The sequence below is a fragment of the Prosopis cineraria genome, unplaced genomic scaffold, assembly GCF_029017545.1.
Source record: "Prosopis cineraria cultivar Desert tree isolate PC_DT_omini unplaced genomic scaffold, ASM2901754v1 PC1, whole genome shotgun sequence".
In the NCBI taxonomy this organism is placed as follows: Eukaryota; Viridiplantae; Streptophyta; class Magnoliopsida; order Fabales; family Fabaceae; genus Prosopis; species Prosopis cineraria.
Genome location: NW_026555332.1, coordinates 34,687,837 through 34,706,728, shown reverse-complemented (window position 1 = coordinate 34,706,728; position 18,892 = coordinate 34,687,837). Strand labels below are relative to the sequence as shown.

General features: G+C 31.5%; 1 protein-coding gene and 1 long non-coding RNA gene across 2 annotated transcripts; both read right to left on the bottom strand.

The window, feature by feature from the left end:
* Nucleotides 1-1,203: 1,203 nt before the first annotated feature.
* On the bottom strand, nucleotides 1,204-3,182 carry LOC129289656 (uncharacterized). The gene is made up of 2 exons (XR_008588182.1): nucleotides 2,799-3,182; nucleotides 1,204-1,544 (listed from the first exon to the last, which is right to left on the bottom strand). It is a non-coding gene; the product is annotated as an uncharacterized LOC129289656 (long non-coding RNA).
* Nucleotides 3,183-6,804: 3,622 nt separating this feature from the next.
* LOC129311097 (uncharacterized oxidoreductase At4g09670-like) lies at nucleotides 6,805-18,092 on the bottom strand. The gene is made up of 2 exons (XM_054953094.1): nucleotides 17,553-18,092; nucleotides 6,805-7,661 (listed from the first exon to the last, which is right to left on the bottom strand). The coding sequence occupies exons 1-2, from the start codon at nucleotides 18,018-18,020 to the stop codon at nucleotides 7,023-7,025; spliced, it is 1,107 nt and encodes a 368-aa protein (XP_054809069.1). The 5' UTR covers nucleotides 18,021-18,092; the 3' UTR covers nucleotides 6,805-7,022.
* Between the last annotated feature and the right edge of the window lie 800 nt (nucleotides 18,093-18,892).

Sequence of the window (18,892 nt, the reverse complement as noted above, 5' to 3'; positions counted from 1 at the left end):
CTCCTTTCCCTTTCTCTACCACTTAATCCTACCTTCACCTTCTTCGCTTCTAGCTCATAACACTGTGTGTATCCACTTTCAGGACTTTCCCAATCTGATTGCTGAAGTTCCACAAGAATTTCTTGTCGAAATAATGCATGTTGATATCAGGAAGTTTCACCCATACAACAATCTTTGAAATCTTTTCCTTCTTGGGGTCGAAATCTTGTTTTCATCTTGTTACACTGAGGTAGATATCTACGATTATCCAAGATCCTCCAGTTTCGGCATCCATCATCTTGAAAGCCAGCAAGGAAGAAATCGTTCTCTTCGTCGGTTACTCGTACTCTGCGCTGCCCTTTTTGCCCCACAATACCAGAATCCTTCTTTTCATAAATGCAACCCAAACAGTTCGTCCAAGCGGCTTGACTACCAAGGTTCTGCCGAAAGGGAGGTCCAGTCTTTCATTTTTTTCTCTTGAAAAGGAGAAATTAGGGCATCTCGATTGCCTCCGCTGCTCTGGTCACTGAGTCACGGCATGAGAAGGGCCTCTTCTCTCCTTCATTCTTGTCGCCATTGCTTCTTAACTGGGGAAAATCCTCATCTGCAAAAGCGATTCGAGCCTTCCGCACTTTTTTCCGACTTCTTACTAGCGAGTCTTGTTCTTCCATCGTTGCCCTCGCTCTGGCGATTGACACCGCCTTTTCAGTCGCTGATAGCATTGTGCTTTGAAATTATGTTTTCTAAATTTATAGTTTTTTTTTTTTACCAACTAAATTTACAGTTTTAATTACCAAACTGTATTTTTTGGCCACTAATTACAAACTTTTTTATTTTCAACATTTGATATGCTTGATTTTAATTAATTTTAATTTCATGGGTTATCATGGGGGAAATGTTTTTGCTCATCGAAGTTTCACCTTATATTTTTGGCCCAAGAAATTCACCATATTTGCAATTTGGTTTTTATGGTTTCAAAACGTTGAAGAAATGGGAGAAGGACATTTGGCATAGAGAATAGGCCCATGTACAGCTAGATGGAGCATAAAGCTAGCCCAATACACAATGGGACCCATTGCACACAAAAAAGACTATTTTTGGAACAAAAAATGTCGTTTAGCTTTTTTTTTTTAATATGATTATTCGATTAAAAATTTGTTAAAAGTTAAAACCCAATTAGCAGTAATTATCCTAATTTTTTTTTCTATATTTACAACATAGACATGCATAAGCGATTATAACCTTTTTTTAATGGGACCAATCCACATTAGTAAATGCTGTTCAGCATTAAAGCACTCTTGTGTAAGGTTTGAAATCTTGACAAAAACTTCACTCACAAGTCAAAGAAAACGGAGAAATAGAAATAAAAACTAATTTTATTTGAATTTGTGTCTATCTGCTTCATCACTTTGCGTAAAGTCAGTTTCCAAGCCACTTGCCCATCCTATCCCTTTGACCATGTACGTGTACTTGAAATTCAGGTGTCCTTCTCAATTAATTAGGTCGGCAAGTAACCTTTCACCGGTGTTCAGCAAGTCAAATTCAGCCCATTATTTCTGCACAATCTGCCAAATTAAAGCACCAATGATTGAATTAAATTTATTTAAAAATTAAAAAATTAAAAACCAAGCACGTGTAAAAATTTACTGCCCTCATTCTTTGATTTGCTATTATCAAAATAAGAATTTGCAAGTAAAAACTTGCTAATTCATAGAAAATAAAATTGTCAAGCATATCACTATTTTTAGTATTTATGAAAAAAATAATATTAAATAATGATATATTATTGACAAACTTTTTCTTTACAAATTATTGAATTTCACTTGCAAATTTTAATTTAAAGAGTTGTGAATCATGGGATGAGGGGGGATCAGCTTCCTTACTCATCCTTGAAATGAAATTTGAATTATTTAAATTTTAATCTGGACTATTTATATTTAAAATATTATTTTATATTATATTTATTAAACTAAAAATTTATAAAATTTATAAAATAAATTTAATAAATTTTTTACTTGGTCTAGATTTAATTTAGAAGGTCTAATTTAATATCAAAATTTTTAAAATTGATGTATATTAATTATTTAGATATGTTCTCCACAATCCAAATTAAGATCAAGATTAAGATTTGAATTGTGCAAAGTACATCTGGATAATTAATATACATCAATTATAAAAATTTTAATATTAAACTGAACTCCTAAATTAAATTTAGATTAGATTAAAAATAAAAATTATTAAAATTATTTTATAATTTTTATAAAATTTTATTTTTATAAATATAATATAAAATAATATTTTAAATTTGGGCTGTACACATTAAAATTTAAAAGGTTCAGATCTCACCTCCTTAAAATGAGTAGGGAAACTAGTTTCAAGATGAGAGTATCAAACTTTTAAACCAATCAATAAAGGACCTTCGGTCCTTCACACACACAGGAGATTGCAAGTTTAATTCTGCTTGAAACACATAACTTTGTAATTCAAAAAATATAAAATAAAAACTGCAACCAGTTTCCCATTATTTTAAAAAATTAAAACAATAATAATAATAAAAAAGAAACATTAACAGCTATGCTTGACCATAGAAAACGACCCATGACAAAATCAACCTCACATTCACATCCTCCAACTTGCCTATCTTATCACCAAATTCTCAACCCTACCCTCATCTTCTTCCCCAGCTATACACACCCCTTGTCAAACATAGTTAGGTCCATAGAGTGGACTAAATCAGAACCGGTGACAAAGATAGAACTCAAGAATTGACATAAGAACTGAATATATATATATATATATATAATATAAGACAGACTCACCGATCGGAGCTCCAATCCTGATATAGAACGTCCGTTCGTAAATGGAGGACTTGCAAGAGAAGAAGAGAGCCCAGCATAGCCAAGGGTCACTTGCCGGAAAAAATGTCAGGAAGGGTGGCTCTTTCGGGTAACGGTGGCGGCCGGCCGGCCGGCCGGCAAGTCATCCTTGGCTGTGCTACACTCTCTGCGTCTCTTCATGCAAGTCCTGCTTAGGAGGCTTGGCTTCAAGCATTCAAATGTGTTGATTTCGAGACCTGAACTTCATTGAAATCCCTGGACATGGATAGTAGTTTCATATTCCATATACATATATCTATGGGTCAATGCTTCATTCATTAATCAATCCCGAACGCAGCAAGTGGCTTTACCTGGTTATATATAGAGCCAAACTGTTATGTCTTGTAATCTTTTCATTTCCTTTTATATATATATATATATATATATATTCATATATATCGAAAAAAAAAGAGCAGCAACTGGCTTTACCTGCAAGCCAAAAGCCACTCTTCAAAAGTCAGCAACCTCACATGTTGAGATAACATTAAATTTAATTTGAATGGTATAGATATTTAATTATATTTTTCAATTTATTATATTTAATTTTTTTAAAAAATTTTCCATTGTATATATGTTAAGATAACAAGTTAAAATATTAAAAATAAAATAAAATCAAAATATATATATATATATATATATATTGGTTTTTCTCTTTTCATCTCTCATGTATCATTCTTAGTTGTCAAGATCCCAAAAATAAAAATAAAACAAACAAACAAACAAATTCAGAAATTTTGTCAAGGTATAGAGATGTCAATGGGTGCATTAATTGTTAGCTTTACTTCCTCATGTTTTCTCTTCTGACAAGTGTGTATAACTAAATTTCATTATATAATTTAACTAAAACCTATAGTCAAAATAATAAGTATAAATTTTTCAACAAAAAATAATAAATGTATTTGTCATGGGGTGTGAAGATAGTCAAATTAAGGTCATCATATATATTCCATATAGAGACCATTTTACTAGGGGCTGAAGGAGGCGGACCAAACAGGGGCCATGCCTTCCCGTTTAATTAATTTTTTTAAAAATATATCCAAATCCAATATCACTATAATAACAATTGAATTTTATTAAATTAATTTTTATTAAATGAAATTTGACAAACTAAATTTTGACTGCCAATTGTGTGTTTAAATTAAAAAATCTACAACTAAGGCTAGCAAATTAAAATTAAAAAAATATCTGTAACTATGACATAGGGCCTATTTGTTGAGTATTTAAAAATAAATAATTTTTAAGTAGTTTATAGATTTTATAAAAAGAAATTTAGTTTGTAGAGATTTTATTAAAAAAACAAACATTATTATATATTTAGTTACACTAATAGAAAAGTGATTATTAGTTAGTTATTTTTAAATTTTATGATATCTTCCTTGATTTTTGTTTTATAAAAAGGTTTATTATTATATTATTTAAAAAATTTATAATATCTTCGCATATCTCACCTTTTTAAAAAACTCTCATCTACTATATTAGATTATTTTTAGAAGCTACTCAAAGTAGCTTCTCAAAATAATAAAAAATTATATTTTTTTTAAATTCTGATTATTTTCAAATGTTTAAATAAACATCTTAAAAAATCATAAAATACATTTAAAAAAAACAATTTTTTATGAAATAAGCTGAAACAAACAGGTCCATAATTTATGTTTGGATACCTTTTTTTTTTAAATCAGTTGGATCAATTAAAATTTATTTGAATAATTTAATTCAAAAATTAGTTAAAATATATAATGACAAGAGATAAAAAAAATGTATAATGACAAGAATGGATATGAGTTTTGTTTATATATATATATATATATATATATGACTAATTTCATATTTCTAGGATAAAATATGAAACTTAAAATTACAGTTTTTTAAAAAAGTAGATTACAAATATAAAATACATTAATAATGCAAAAATATTAATCTCTAAAAAGGTAGAATTAAATAATAAAATTCAAAATATTCAATATGAAAAGCTAAAATAAATTTATAAATTAAAAAATATTCAATTCTTATGAAATACAATTTAGTCTTAGTTTGCAAACCTCATTTCATTCTAACCTTATTATATTTTCTTCTCCTATTTAATGTTTCATAAATAAAGTTATATTAAATGGAATGTATTTTTAAAATTCATATTTATGTTTTTTAAAAAATAAATTTGTAAAGTATATTATTGAATTTTATTGGTATGTATAAGTTTGGCTAAAACTATCTTATAAAGTGGAGTAAATTATAAAATATTAAATTATACAAATTAAAAAAAATGATAAATTATAATTAAATGTACAATAATAAACCACACAATCATCTTCTCTCCCATCCACGCCCACCCACTTCCACGTTCTCTCTCTGCTGAATTCATTTTCTTAATTGGAGTTGGATTTTCTCTTCTGTGGAGGAGAGCAGAGGAGAGACCAATGTGGATCTAAATTATTAAATTGAATTTAAAAATTTAAATTTTATAATTTTTAAAAATAAATATTTAGGATATAGGAAGGAAGGGGAAGCCGCTAGTTCTTGTTCATAGTTCATACCCCTCAAAAGGCCATTTTATATAATCTTCTACACCCCTTTCCCTTCATCTTCTTCTCCCTCTCCCCACCTCAACAAATGAAGGAAATTAAAGCAACCAAGATGGAGCAAACACAACAATCCTCAACCTCCATGGACAGAGACGATGGCGAGCACAGATACAGTCAGCAGCGACGATGCTAAACACAACGGCTAGTGTTTATAGAAGTGAAGACCGTGTGGGTGAGGTGAGAGAAAAAGGAGAGTGGAATTTGATAATAAATGCCCCACCAACATTCCTAATGCTTGTTTTGCTTCAACACGTGTTTGAATTTTTTTTTTTTATCCAAATATAATTTCAGATCTTTCAACGAGCTTTTTTATCCTCAACTGAGGTTGGAGTCCCCCGAATCTCAGTTAGAGGGTAATCCAAACATACCTGAAAAACTAAACAGGCACATAGAAACTAACGTATTGCAAGGGTAAATGGATAATAAACAAGACGGGAGTAATAATTAAAAGGAAACAAAAGAAGAAAGATAATATAGTTAATTCCTTTTTCAAAAAACTAATACAATTATTTTTTTTGGTGACATCTAGTCGTACTTGAAACTTCACTCGCCATAGATTATTTAGTTTCAAGGCAAGCCACTATATGCTTTATATCCAGCTTTTTCTATTCTACTCCATTTCTTTTAAATTATAAAATAATTTTAGAAATAATTTGTTATTCTAAAATACGAGACAATTTAACAAATTTTTTTATATTAATGAGACTTTTTAATATTACCTTTTATAGGGAGAGAATTAAAATAATTTTAATGTAATAATAATTAGGTATGTAGATTTAAAATTATATTAAATAAAAAGTATTTTTGAAATTGCAAAATTTTATTTTAAATTATTTTATAATTTGAGGTTGAGGAAATAAGAAGCAATCATGACCTCTACTGTGGAATGTGGATACTCAGGAAAACTATAATTTTTCATCAACTTTATTCAGGTTTAACTACATTCACAGAATTCTCATTACAAAAGATCAGGTTCATAATGCTGCGGCCTTCCGTCATTTCGATATCAATGTTTTAAATGGGGATTTTTATTTTTTTTAATTTTAACTTGCGTTAGACCTCTGACAATGTTTGCAGTCTAATATTTTTACTTTTATTTAATAAATTTGTTTTTTTTTTTAATTTTAAAAGCAATCATGACCCTCCTTTGTGACCAAGACACTAAAATAAATACTGCTTATTTATTCTAAATTTTAATTTGCAGGCATGTTTTGATTTTGGTGAGCCTTTTAGGGTCAATTCACATAAACCTTTTCTTAATAAAAAAATTCATTATATATTGATGTGAAACGCAAGCGTGAGAGCTAATAATAATATATATTGAAGAAATCCTACTACTGATAGAGCTTGTTAATGTTATACCATGCTAGTTAGCCAAAATTAACATTTTTGAAACGTGACCTCATTTTCTGCCTATTTGTCTTTGTACACACACACACACTCGAAATTTCTCCTGGTCTTTCTCTCCTGCTTCACTAAAACACACTATCACACTTGAATTTCTGTGATTTGTAAATCTGACATATTTATTCACATGCCACTTTTTTCTTGCCCCGAAAGAGCTCATGAGAGATTGACTAAAATATAACTAACTAACTATGAGTTCAACAGTCTTGTAACCTCCTTCAATGGACTCCTTCACTGCATCCACCACCACCTGAGTCTTCCTACTCACCACCCCCCAACTCTTCTCCGGCGTCGCTCCTCCGCTCTCCACCGCCTCCACCAGGCGACTGAACTCCATCACCATCAACACCTCCTGAGCCTCCTCACTCTCAACCTTATGCTCATTCGCCTCCGGGCACCACCTCTTGTCGTCAGCCGCCAGCTTCCCAAAGTCCACCTGAGATGCCTCCCAGAAGAAGCCATAGCCGGAGTTCTCGTCAAACGGGATGATGAAGTCGTGGAGACGAAGATACCCCTTGGTGCCCAGAGCTGTGACGTCCAAGCTAAGATAAGACAAGAAGGAGCAGTGGAAGGTTGCTAGTCTGCCGTCGGGCCAATGCAAGGAGGCGCCGCACGAGAGGATGACTCCGGCGTCGTTTCTGACGGCGCCGGGAAGTGCGAGGACTGTGGCTGGCAGGTCGTAGTCGACGGCCCATAGGATGGCTCGGATGCAGTACCAGCCGATATCACCTAAGGCTCCGAGGCCGTCGAGGTCCGGCTTGACTCGGATGCTGTGGGTTAGAAATTCTGGACCTGGGTTGTACGCTGCGCAGCTGTGAATCTGTTGAACACAAACATGGATCTCATAATTTTGCTTCCACATGTGTTAGAACAATGCTGTTAGATCCAATCAAGAGTATCTTATGAAATTTTTTTCCATCAACAATATTCAAACATTTGATTTGTAGATCTCCTAATGAAAATCAAGTCTCTTTCACTTAATCTAATCACATTACCATAAGTACGTAATTTTGTTCCCACCTCCTAGTATTGTTATTTCACAGCACACACTTTCACCATCCTTGTTATATGTCATGCTTCGTTGTTTTCTTCATGTAGTTGCCTTCCAATAATTTTTTTTTCAATTGAACCCCAAGTCTGATCAGATCACATCAGAAATCCAGCAAACTTGAGAACCCGTTAAAAACTGACCCCGAACCAGTTGAACCTGACGTATTATTTTTTATCTTTTTATTTTAATTCATATTTGTAAACTACAATTTATACTTATCAATGCCTAATGAGCATTGAGAATTAGAAAAATGAACAAATACACAAGAAATATGCATGAATTATATACAACGTTTATATTTAATTTCAACATTCTTTTTCTGTTAATGCAACTAACTGTATTCAATAGCTGCTCCAATATGGAGGTAACAACGACAATACTCAGATTTTGATTTTCAACTCTTGATTCAACAACTAACAAGTATCATGCATTAATTGTAAACGTATTCATATTAAATCAGTTTAATCAGATGGATTGAGAGTAAAGTAAAGAATAAGAAAAAATGAGCAAAAATATGATGATATATATAAACACACTCATTGTGAGTTGGTAATACGGCGAACCCATTGATCGTGGATTAACTCGTCATTAGTTAGGGGGTTAGCAGGGCATGTTAGAATCAATCTATCTTCTAACAAGTTGTGAAAATACCGACCTAACTTGCTATAAGTGGATTGGTAGGCCAACTCATTCACTACTACAAAATAACTTATAGAAGCACTTATTTTTTGCCTAACAAAGCACTTCCGTAGCTAGCTGTCTTGTATATATGGAACACTTTATAAACGCTCCCATAGGGGTGGACTCTCATATAGATAGGCATTTGAGAGTGCTTTTTAAAAAAGTACTCCAATAGATAGGAACATGTGGGCATACAAGAGCGCTCGTAAAATAAGCGCTTCCATATGATGCTTGTGGGAGCACTCCCACATGTGAGCTTACATGAGCACTCTATTTTAAAGTGCTCTTGTATGCCATATATATGACAGTGCTCTATTTTTGAACACTATGCTACTGTATATTTTTTTTATTTTTTTATTTAAATTTATAAAATGTTATCCCAGTATTTTTACAAATGACTAATTTCAATATCAAAAAATTAATTTTAGTTCAAAAATAATATTATTAAACATAAAAATTTGTTCACCTTTGGAAGAGCGCTTTGAAAGGCTTTTGACATGCAACCCTTCTAGAATGCTCTTTTAAAGAGTGCTTTGGAAGAATTAATTTTTTAGGAGTGCTCTTACAGGTTTAATAATTTTCACTACAACAGAATAAGCTAAATATGACGGCTTATATTCGACGGTTATAAGTGAAAAATGACAAATAAAAAAGGCGCTAACTACTTGACGGTTATTTCAAAACAACCGTCAAGTATTTTGTATATATTTGATGGTTATATTGACATAACCGTCAAATATATATATGCATCCCAGATTTTATTTTTTTATAAATATATTTGACGCTTATTTTACAATAACTGTCAAGTATATTTCGGAGGACTTGACGGTTATTTGTAAAAAAACATCAAATATATGGTTCAAAAGGAAAAATAAAAAAAGTTAATTATTTGACGCTTGTTTACTAATAACCATCAAGTATATCTGCATTTTATTTGACGGTTGTTTAATAACAAGCGTCAAGTAATATATACTTGACGGTTATTATGAAATAGCCGTCAAGTATTATCTTTTTGACGGTTATTTGTAAAAAAGTGTCAAATATATGGTTTAAAAGGAAAAATAAAAAAAATTAATTACTTGATGCTTGTTTATTGATAACCGTCAAGTATGTCTGAGTTTTATTTGACGGTTATTTAATAACAAGCGTCAAGTAATTAATACTTGACGGTTATTTCATAATAACCGTCAAGTATTATCTTTTAAATTTACGCTCCAAAACCTTTCATTTTTACATTTCTGCAACTCAAACATTTTCAAAAATACACCCAGAGTGCTCGAAAATCATTTTCCATCACTAAAACTGCCCAAAAACACAGATTTAGACTCAATTCTTCTTGGGTTTTGCTCGTGGGTTTCATTTTTTGGGGTTTGTGGGTTGTTTGTTCATCCAAGTCTTCATTTCGGGCGTTTTGGATTCGTTCTCTGTCTTCTATATGTAAGTTTAATTTCTTCTTCATCTGTTTAATTCATTTTTGGGTTTAATGTTTAGGGTGAATCTGACTTTAAATTCCCCTACTTGCTTCTCAATAGTGCAAAACGAAAGTTGTCTTCTTTCCTCCTTCCCTTGCCCTTCTTCTTCGTCCTCGTGCTCTGCCTCTCTTAAGTAAGTTGGCCTATCCTTCTTCCCTGTGATATTGTTGTCAATTAATTATAATTAGGGAGTTGATTGGAATTAGCAAATGGAATATGAATTTTTTATTCATTAGAATTACGATTTGTGATTGAATGTATATAGGCTTTTATTTTCAGTTCTTTGTTAGTTCTGAAATTAAATTTAAGATTATATGAAAATTAATTTACTGTTGGGCATTTTATGAATTTGTTGAAAATTTGCTTCCTTTGTTGTGATGATGGTGATTAATTTTGTTATTGGATAACTTGATTAGCTATGATTGAGTTATATTGAATTTATAGGACAAAATAGATTGTTGGGATAAAATTTTTATATCAATTATTGTTGGGTAACTTGATTGAGTATAATTAAGTTATATGAGAACTTGAATGATAAAGCTTTTTGTTTAAGTTGATTAATTGTGTTCTTTTTATTTAAGTTAATTAATGTTTGAATTAATTGTGTGCATTTTGTTTAAGTTGATTAATTGTGTTTTTTTTATTTAAGTTGATTAATGTTTGAATTAATTATGTGAATTTTGTTTAAGTTATTTAATGTTTGATTTAATTGTCTTCCTTTACAGATAAATGGCTTCTGATAGCGAGTCTATTGATACCCCTCCATCAGTTCTAGCAACAAATTCGACTGAGGTTCTGAGTACACAGAAAAAGCTAGAGCAGGAGTACAATAACATTCAACGAGGCCTAACAATAATGGAAGAGGTGACAAAAAAAAAGAACTACAGGAAAAAAAAATTGATGTGCAATGAAACAAGAAAGGACAAGCAATTAAATCCTCAAAATTCACAAGTTATATTAGGGTGGTGGCAAAGACTACTGTGCCTATCACAGTAAAATTATGGTGCAAAGTAGATGAGGCCACGAAGGCTCTTATTTGGGATACTGTAGCAGTAAGTTACATTTTACTAAGTATATTTTGGTATAAACTATTTTTAAAATTAATGCATCTGATATGTTATTTATTTTATTTTGCAGTCAGGATTTGACATTGATGAGAGTAGGCAAGATTTTGTCCTATAAAAGGCTGGGAGGGCACTACAGTCTTTCAGATATTTTATCACATAGAAATATTTGAAAGACCCTGATACTGAATTTGTAGCTCGAGTTCCTCCCTTATTACAGCCTTTGGTAAAACAAGAGGATTGGGATGCTTTTGTTGCCTCACGGCGTGAGAAGGAATTCAAGGTATTAATGTTTCTTAAATTTCAAGTTTGGTGTTATTTATTGATTATATGTGTATGTACTAACAAAAATTTTTATTATTAACTCGTCAAGGAATTAAGTACACAAAATAAGGCGAGAGTAGCGAAGAATGAATATCCTTATAGAGTAGGGAGGTTAGGGTATGCAGGCATTGAGCAGAAACAATTAGAAGAGGAGGGATCAGAGGTTACCATATCCCGCCATAAGCTCTGGGCATTGGCACGCACTAATAAAGAAGGAATTATTGATAACCCTCGCGTGAAGGAGGTTACTGAAAAGATTGTAAGTATTATATTTATCTACTATGTAATAATTAATTATGAATATCCAAACTAAACATATTTACTCTACATAGGATTCCATCTCTCAGGAAGTCTCACAGGGCAACCTTCCTGAGGATGAGGATATCTTGGCTAGGGCATTGGGAACTGCTGACCACCCTGGTCGTGTTAGGGGTGTTGGCTTCGGAGTCATGAAGAAGTAATATTTTAGTAAGATAAAAAAGTGAACATCGGCTTCTTCGTCTGAGGTCTAAGAGCTGAGAGAAGAGCAAGCCGTTATGAAGCAGCAACTACTAGCCTAGGCAGCATTAATTGACATGTTGTTGAAAGGGCAAGTCCTTGGGAGGACTTTGGGTGAGATTAGCCCTAGTCAAAAAGATAGCTGCACAGTCCCCTCAAAAAAACTACCTGAGGTAATATGTTTTACCTTATGAATTTGTCTAATTATTTTTATTTTAGAAACTGATTGTCATTGTTTGTTTAATTAGGGCGAGAACGATTGCAATTGTTTAGTAGACACTCCTGAACGTAGAGTGGTTGTAACAGGGCGTGTGTACAACATTCCTGGGGACACAATCCATAATCATCCCCTCCCGCCCGACTGTGTTAGAGTTTCTCTACTTGTTGCCATCGATCCCAACTATTCATTGCCTGTTCCTACTGATGAGGCACAGACGGTAGGGGAAGCAGTAAGGAGCTTCGTTGCATGGCCTAGCCACCTTGTAATAGTGGTGACACCAAAGCCGGCAAAGGACCCATTGCCTCCAAAGAAAAAGGTACGGTTTAAATAGTTATTTATAATTTTATAATATAGTTATAAATATCTAACTTTTTTGTTATGCAGCTAAAAGGGAAAAGCAAGCTAAAAGGTAAGTCGGGCCATACCAAAGAGTCAGCCACAGTTTCGCAATATCCAGCAGCACCGGTGCCAGCTGTAGAATACAAATATCGTGCCTCTCTTGAGACATATACGATGGCTACGAGGATGGCTCGTCAAGTTGCGATTGGGGATATCATTAGTTTTGATGATGGGCTGTATGGAAGACCGGGCTTGTTTGAAGTTGTTCGGGATGAAATTTTGAATGAAATTCTTAAGCACGAAATGGCCAGTACTAGTCTGATGAGCTTCTACATGAGGTATTTCTTCAATAATGCTCAGTTAATTACTTAAATTATATACATGTATGTGTGCACGCATGTGTATTAACCTGGTTATTTTTTTACCTAAGCCACCTTTATACCTCATTTGTGGTTCCTGGCGGCCTTGAGTCGAGATTCAAGCTGATTAATCCCCACGATGTCTCTGCCTATAATGGAATTACAAAGGAAGCTCTTGAAGATCAAGCAAGGCAGCTTTTAAATCAATTTAAGGATAAGGGAGCAAGCAATGATACTTTATTTTTTGCTCCTTACTGTCAAGGGTAAGCCACTTTCTAGCTACTTTTGCTACAAGGAAATATTTTTTATATTTACTTATTTAATAACACTTGTTATTTCTTATTAGGGGGCACTGGATGCTTATTGTGGTTAACCCTGTTGCTTCAAAAATTTGGTATCTTGATCCTCTTAACGGAGAACCAAGCAATAGGCCAGATATGGTAGAACTTTTTAATAAGTAAGTTGAATTTTTATTAATTGTTATTTTAATATCCATATATATTGAATTTCTAACATTTATTCTTTATTTCCTTCTTAGAGCTGTGGTCTTGTATCAAACTGCGACCAACAAGACTTTGTCCCCTAGCTTAAGGGTATTGGACTCTTGTAAGACATGGGTCACAGTTAAGGTAAACCTAATGGACTGAGTTTTTAATTAATAAACCGTGACCTTTTAACTATTATTTTATTGATATGTGATTTTTTTTGCATAGTGTCTACTCCAGCCAGATCAGAGCAATGACTGTGGCTATTATTTGATGAGATTCGTGAAGGACATTATCACTCATGCCCCTACCACATTACCTAACAAGGTATATATTAAATTTAATGATACTTAAATTATAAATTTTAACAACTTTTGTTAGATAGCTATTAACTTGAATTTGTTGTAACTCTTTGCATACAGTACTTCGAGGATGCCTACTGTATTCAGTATGCAGTTGCACATATAGAGGAAACCCTTGAAGAGGTAGCTCAGGCTGTGTTTAACATGTGGATAGCAGCAGTGGTTAGGCCCAATTAGTTTTGGTGTACACATTTATTTTTTTAGTCAATTTTATGTCTGAGGCCAATTAATTTTGAAATTTAAACTTGTAAAGTAGGTAAAGTTATAGATTTTTTTTTTGGCATCGGGTTTAGAGTATAGGTAGATATAAGATAAATTAAAGATATTTAGATTGTAATTTTAATATAAATAATGATTCAATTATTTTTTATTGTTGGCTGGCTGGTATATATATTTGATTGCTTTGTATTTGTAGGGGGCTGCTTTCCAGCTTTTAAAAAAACACATTATAAATACTTGACGGTTATTTAGAAAGAAACGTCAAGTATAAGTTTACTTAACAGTTATTTAAAAATAACCGTCAAGTATGTACGAATACTTGACGGTTATTATGAAATAACCGTTAAGTATTTGGCATACAGAATTTACGAAAGCATATTTGACGCTTGTTATAAAATAACCGTCAAATATTACTAAATACTTGACGGTTATTTAAAATAACCGTCAAGTATATTGCTGCAGTATATGCAAATGTTTAAGTAATTATTTGACGGTTATTTTGAAATAACTGTCAAGTAATCTCTAAAATATTTGACAATTTTTAATCGTCAAATAAATATATGACGCCTCATTATTTGACGGTTAAAAACTGTCAAATAATTTTTAAAATAACCATCAAATAAGGGGGTATTTTGTAGTAGTGTTTTTTAACTTTTTATTTATTAATTTTGGAGTGCTCTATTAATGAGTGCTCCAAAAGACAAGAGATAAAAGAGTGCTTTTTTGAAAAAGCGCTCCGATACATTTTGCTTAGAAGAGTGCTCCTAAAGATCCATTCCGAAACATATATTTTGTTGTAATGACTTTCTTTTTCCTTTTATCTACATTTTCAAATATTTTTTAATTTTGTAAATTGAATTATTAATTTATAAACTAAATTTAAATTTATTTTCATATTTTCGTAAAATTATATGATTACATTAATCTCAAAACACATAACTTATTGATATAAGCAAGTAATCTGCTTTACATAATTATTTTGTCAATATAAAAAATAGTAAATCAATAAAAAATAAGTAATCAAAATGTTGCTAACATGAAATAAAAAAAATTACACCTAAAATAAATAAAAAATAAAAATTAATTTTTCATAAAAATTAAAAAATTATAAAATAAAATATAACAAATAATAATAATAATAGCAACAACAATAATAAAATAGGCCCAACCCACCATGAATTAAGCGGGGTTAGCCCAATGTACCTGCCATTCAATGAGTTGAAATTTTTCAACCCAACTCATCTTTTTGTTGGGTTGGCTTGCCGTGTTGCCGAGCCTAAGTTATTTTCTCAACTCTACGTCCTTACATACCCCATGCACACAAACAAACTACTAGTTTATAATATATACTCTCTTCATTAAAAAATATAAAATATTTTTAATTAAATTTTATCTTTAATAAAATAATTATTTATTTTTAAATTAATTTTATTTTTTTATATTTATTTTTATTAAACACCCTACAATAAATATAAAGTCGTTCATCAATGGGGCATTTAAAAAAAAAAACAATGATTACACATTGAAAGACTAAAAATGCCATACATTTTTTAACATCCAACTTTTTAAAAAATACTTTATATTTTTAAATGGAGGGAGTACACACACATATTATATAATTTTAAATAATAGACATATTCAAACTTTTTTGCGGATCCTGATTTACTTTATTGAGTCTACGAACTTTCTAACATATAATCAGGTTTACTTACAAAATCTCATTAATTATTTAATTATTCGTGTCATCTCCTTGTATTAAGGAAACTGTGTCTTAGTGTCTGGATATTTTAAAACATTTGTTTAGTTCACGAAAATATTTTGTTCTTGTAATGGGAAAACAACTATGTATGTTAATGCAGAAAAATATAATAAATTAAATATTCAAATCATGTGTATCAAAAATATATATTTTAATGCATATATCATGCAAATTTAAGCCTTTTTTTTTAATAACAGAATGCATGTTTTGCTTCTTCTTTTCTTAATTTTTTTTTGTTTGTTTGTGTGGATTCAGCTAGAGCTGCTTCTTATTATTATTTTTTGGGTATGTAAGAAAAAGGGGTTTTGATTAGTTTATCATAAATTTATTTCATGTGCAATTGTTTGGATGACTTTCTTCATTATTAATTACATCAAGTGAGACGTTATGTGGTGGCCTAGTGTTTTCAATTGCATCATTAGTTTTGTGGAATCAAAACATATCATGTTTTCTAAAGCACTGACAATCTTTTAATTAATTTCGAAAACTATTTTCCATTATTCTTTCTCTATATATTTATGTGTGACTATCAAGGAAAGTAAATAGAAAATGAAATGCTGTTATTTCTAGCAAAACATGTATGATTTTGTCAGAGTAATTTGTAAAAGCAAATGCTTAAATTTGGTGAGTTATTATAATCATACTTAATTAATTAGTTATTAATACAAGTGTGGATTTGAGTATTCAACATACCTGTTTTGTTTTTGTAATGCGAATTTTGTATGTTTTATAAAGCATTAATTTCAAACTCTCAACACTCTGACTGATGTCTCATGTACCTTCAAAATCGGTTTGTTAATAAATAAATAAATAAATAGGGGATATATATATATATATATATATATATATATATATATATATATATCCCAGTAATACATAAGTAAAAAATGAATTACTCAAAAAATAGTTTAGCAACTACAACAACTAGCTTAATGTCTAACTTGTATACATATGTCTATGCATATTATAATCAATTACGTAACTCAAAATGATAGACATAACATAACGTACGTGAAATTTCAATATTCATATATGAGATCTATAGATATACAGATAAAAGCTGCTTAATTAATTGTGGGATATTTTTATAGAGTAATTATATTATACTTCTGTGATCCTATTTATAGGATAGATAAAAAGTATTTGTTTTGATCTTATTTATAAAGCATCTCAATGAATGATATATCGATTATCATTTTGCCCTTTTTAAATGTTAAAAAATTTATTAAATATTAAAATATTTTATTTTTAAAATATGCATGTTTAACAAGGGTAAAGTTATAAACTTGTTAAATTTTTTTAAAAAAAGTAAATAAGATTTAAAAATTTTTCTTAATTGAGGTAAAAAATATTAAAAGCAACTTATAGGACCAAAAAAAGTAGTATAAATATGATGAACCAAGTCCTTGAAACTCCCAAATTTAGGTTATCCAAGCTACCAAGCTACCCAAACTTTATAAACCAGAAAATCTGGGTCAAGTCACAATCTCGACACACTTCCATTTTGTTTCTATTTAAATTTTGTCTTTCTTTCTTTGGCTATCTTTATTCCTTGTTGATAGTATGAAATGTTCTTGCATTAAATTTTGAAGATTAATTGCGTCAACCCACTCGCCCCCTCGACAAAAAAACAATCTGCAAAAATCAACCCAAAAAAAAAAAACCATAGAAGAAAATGGATTCTTTGTTAATTTTAATTTTTCTATAAATGGAAAGTTTAGATGAGTTCAGAATAAGCTCATCAAGATCGGAACCTACATGCTTCTGATTCAAAGAGAGGTTAATTTTTATTTTCTTTTCCCTTGTGCTAACAATGATGTTAATTACTCTCAAGTGTTGAAGTAATAAAGAAAGAAACACGTATTGAAGGAAGCTTACCAGTTTCAGCTGACCAAAACGGTGCGCATCGGACAAAACCTCCTTCATCTTCTGCGTTCGAGGGTGGTGCATCCACATGGTGCCATCCATGAACTGGACTCCGTTAGTCTCGCAGGCCTCCAGAATCTGATCGAGCTCCGACACGTTCATCGCCACTGGCTTCTCCAGCAGCACGTGCTTCCGCTTCTTCGCCGTCATCACCGCCCACTTCACATGCAGCGCCGTCGGAAGAGGCATGTACACCGCGTCCACTTCACTGTCCTCCAACACTCCCTCATAGCTTCCATAAACCCTCACCGTCTCCGGCAACCCATTGTCGGCAGCGAACTGCGAAGCTTTCTCGACGGAACGGCTCCCTATAGCCACCAGAGTAGCGTTTGGGGCTTGGCTTATGGCTTTGCACAGCTTGATGGCGATCTGAGCGCAGCCGAGAATACCAAAACGCACCGTCGTTTGATCGTTTGCCATCTGATCAATTTGTGAGTAGTGAGAGAGTCTGGGAGATACCAGTGATGAAGAAATTGGAATAAGCCCCACTTGTTAGTGATTGTAATGCTCAATTAGCACTAATTATATTGTATTAAAGTATTAAGACGCATGATAATTACAGGTGGTTGGATCCCAAAATGTGTTTTTTTTTTATATTATATCATATTGACCTAGCATTTAATTGGGGAACCTTTTTTTCTTTTTATTTTTGCGTAGATACATGTGTTGCTTTCAAAAATTGTTTTAAATTTCCGTAGTTTATGAATATGTTTCTGTTTTCTGAATTGTCTCTTTGGGCTTTAGTATACAAATGGGAGAATAAATCCTTTAAGAAATTGGTAATTATTGCCCTTGGAACAGTTAGAAATTAGCTGGCCCAAAAAGAAAAAAGAACAATATATTTAAGAAATTACTCAACCATAGTTGACTTCTTCAAATAATAGCATATTGTTTAATATGTATTTATTTAATTAATCCGAAGCAACAGCTTCTAGAATATACACTTTAATTTATATAGAGTAGCCTTTAAAGCAAGCCCATTTGCCACCAGGCAATAGTTTAATACTACTCTCGTGGTTAACTTCACCACCATCTTCAATGTATACAAGGGAAATTAAAATAAAACTTTTTGGAAAAAAAAAATTTAAAGACCTTTACTTTACAAACGGGTTTGGACTCGGTGGGATACATAAATTCCCTCACACGATACATATTTCACATAACAAGTAGTAATTGTTAATTATTTAATCAAACACTATTAGTCAAAAAATATGAATTAGTGAGAGATTGTTTATTTCTCCCTAAGATATCAAATTAACAAAAAAAAATAGTTAAGGATGTTAATTGTGTAG

What these genes read in the sequence shown, in the direction of transcription:
- LOC129311097 (XM_054953094.1), bottom strand. Translation starts at nt 18,020, where the DNA reads ATGGCAAACGATCAAACGACGGTGCGTTTTGGTATTCTCGGCTGCGCT. An exon ending in GTTTTGGTCAGCTGAAACTG is followed by an intron (nt 7,662 to 17,552) that starts GTAAGCTTCCTT and finishes TGTGTTCAACAG; the next exon opens with ATTCACAGCTGCGCAGCGTA.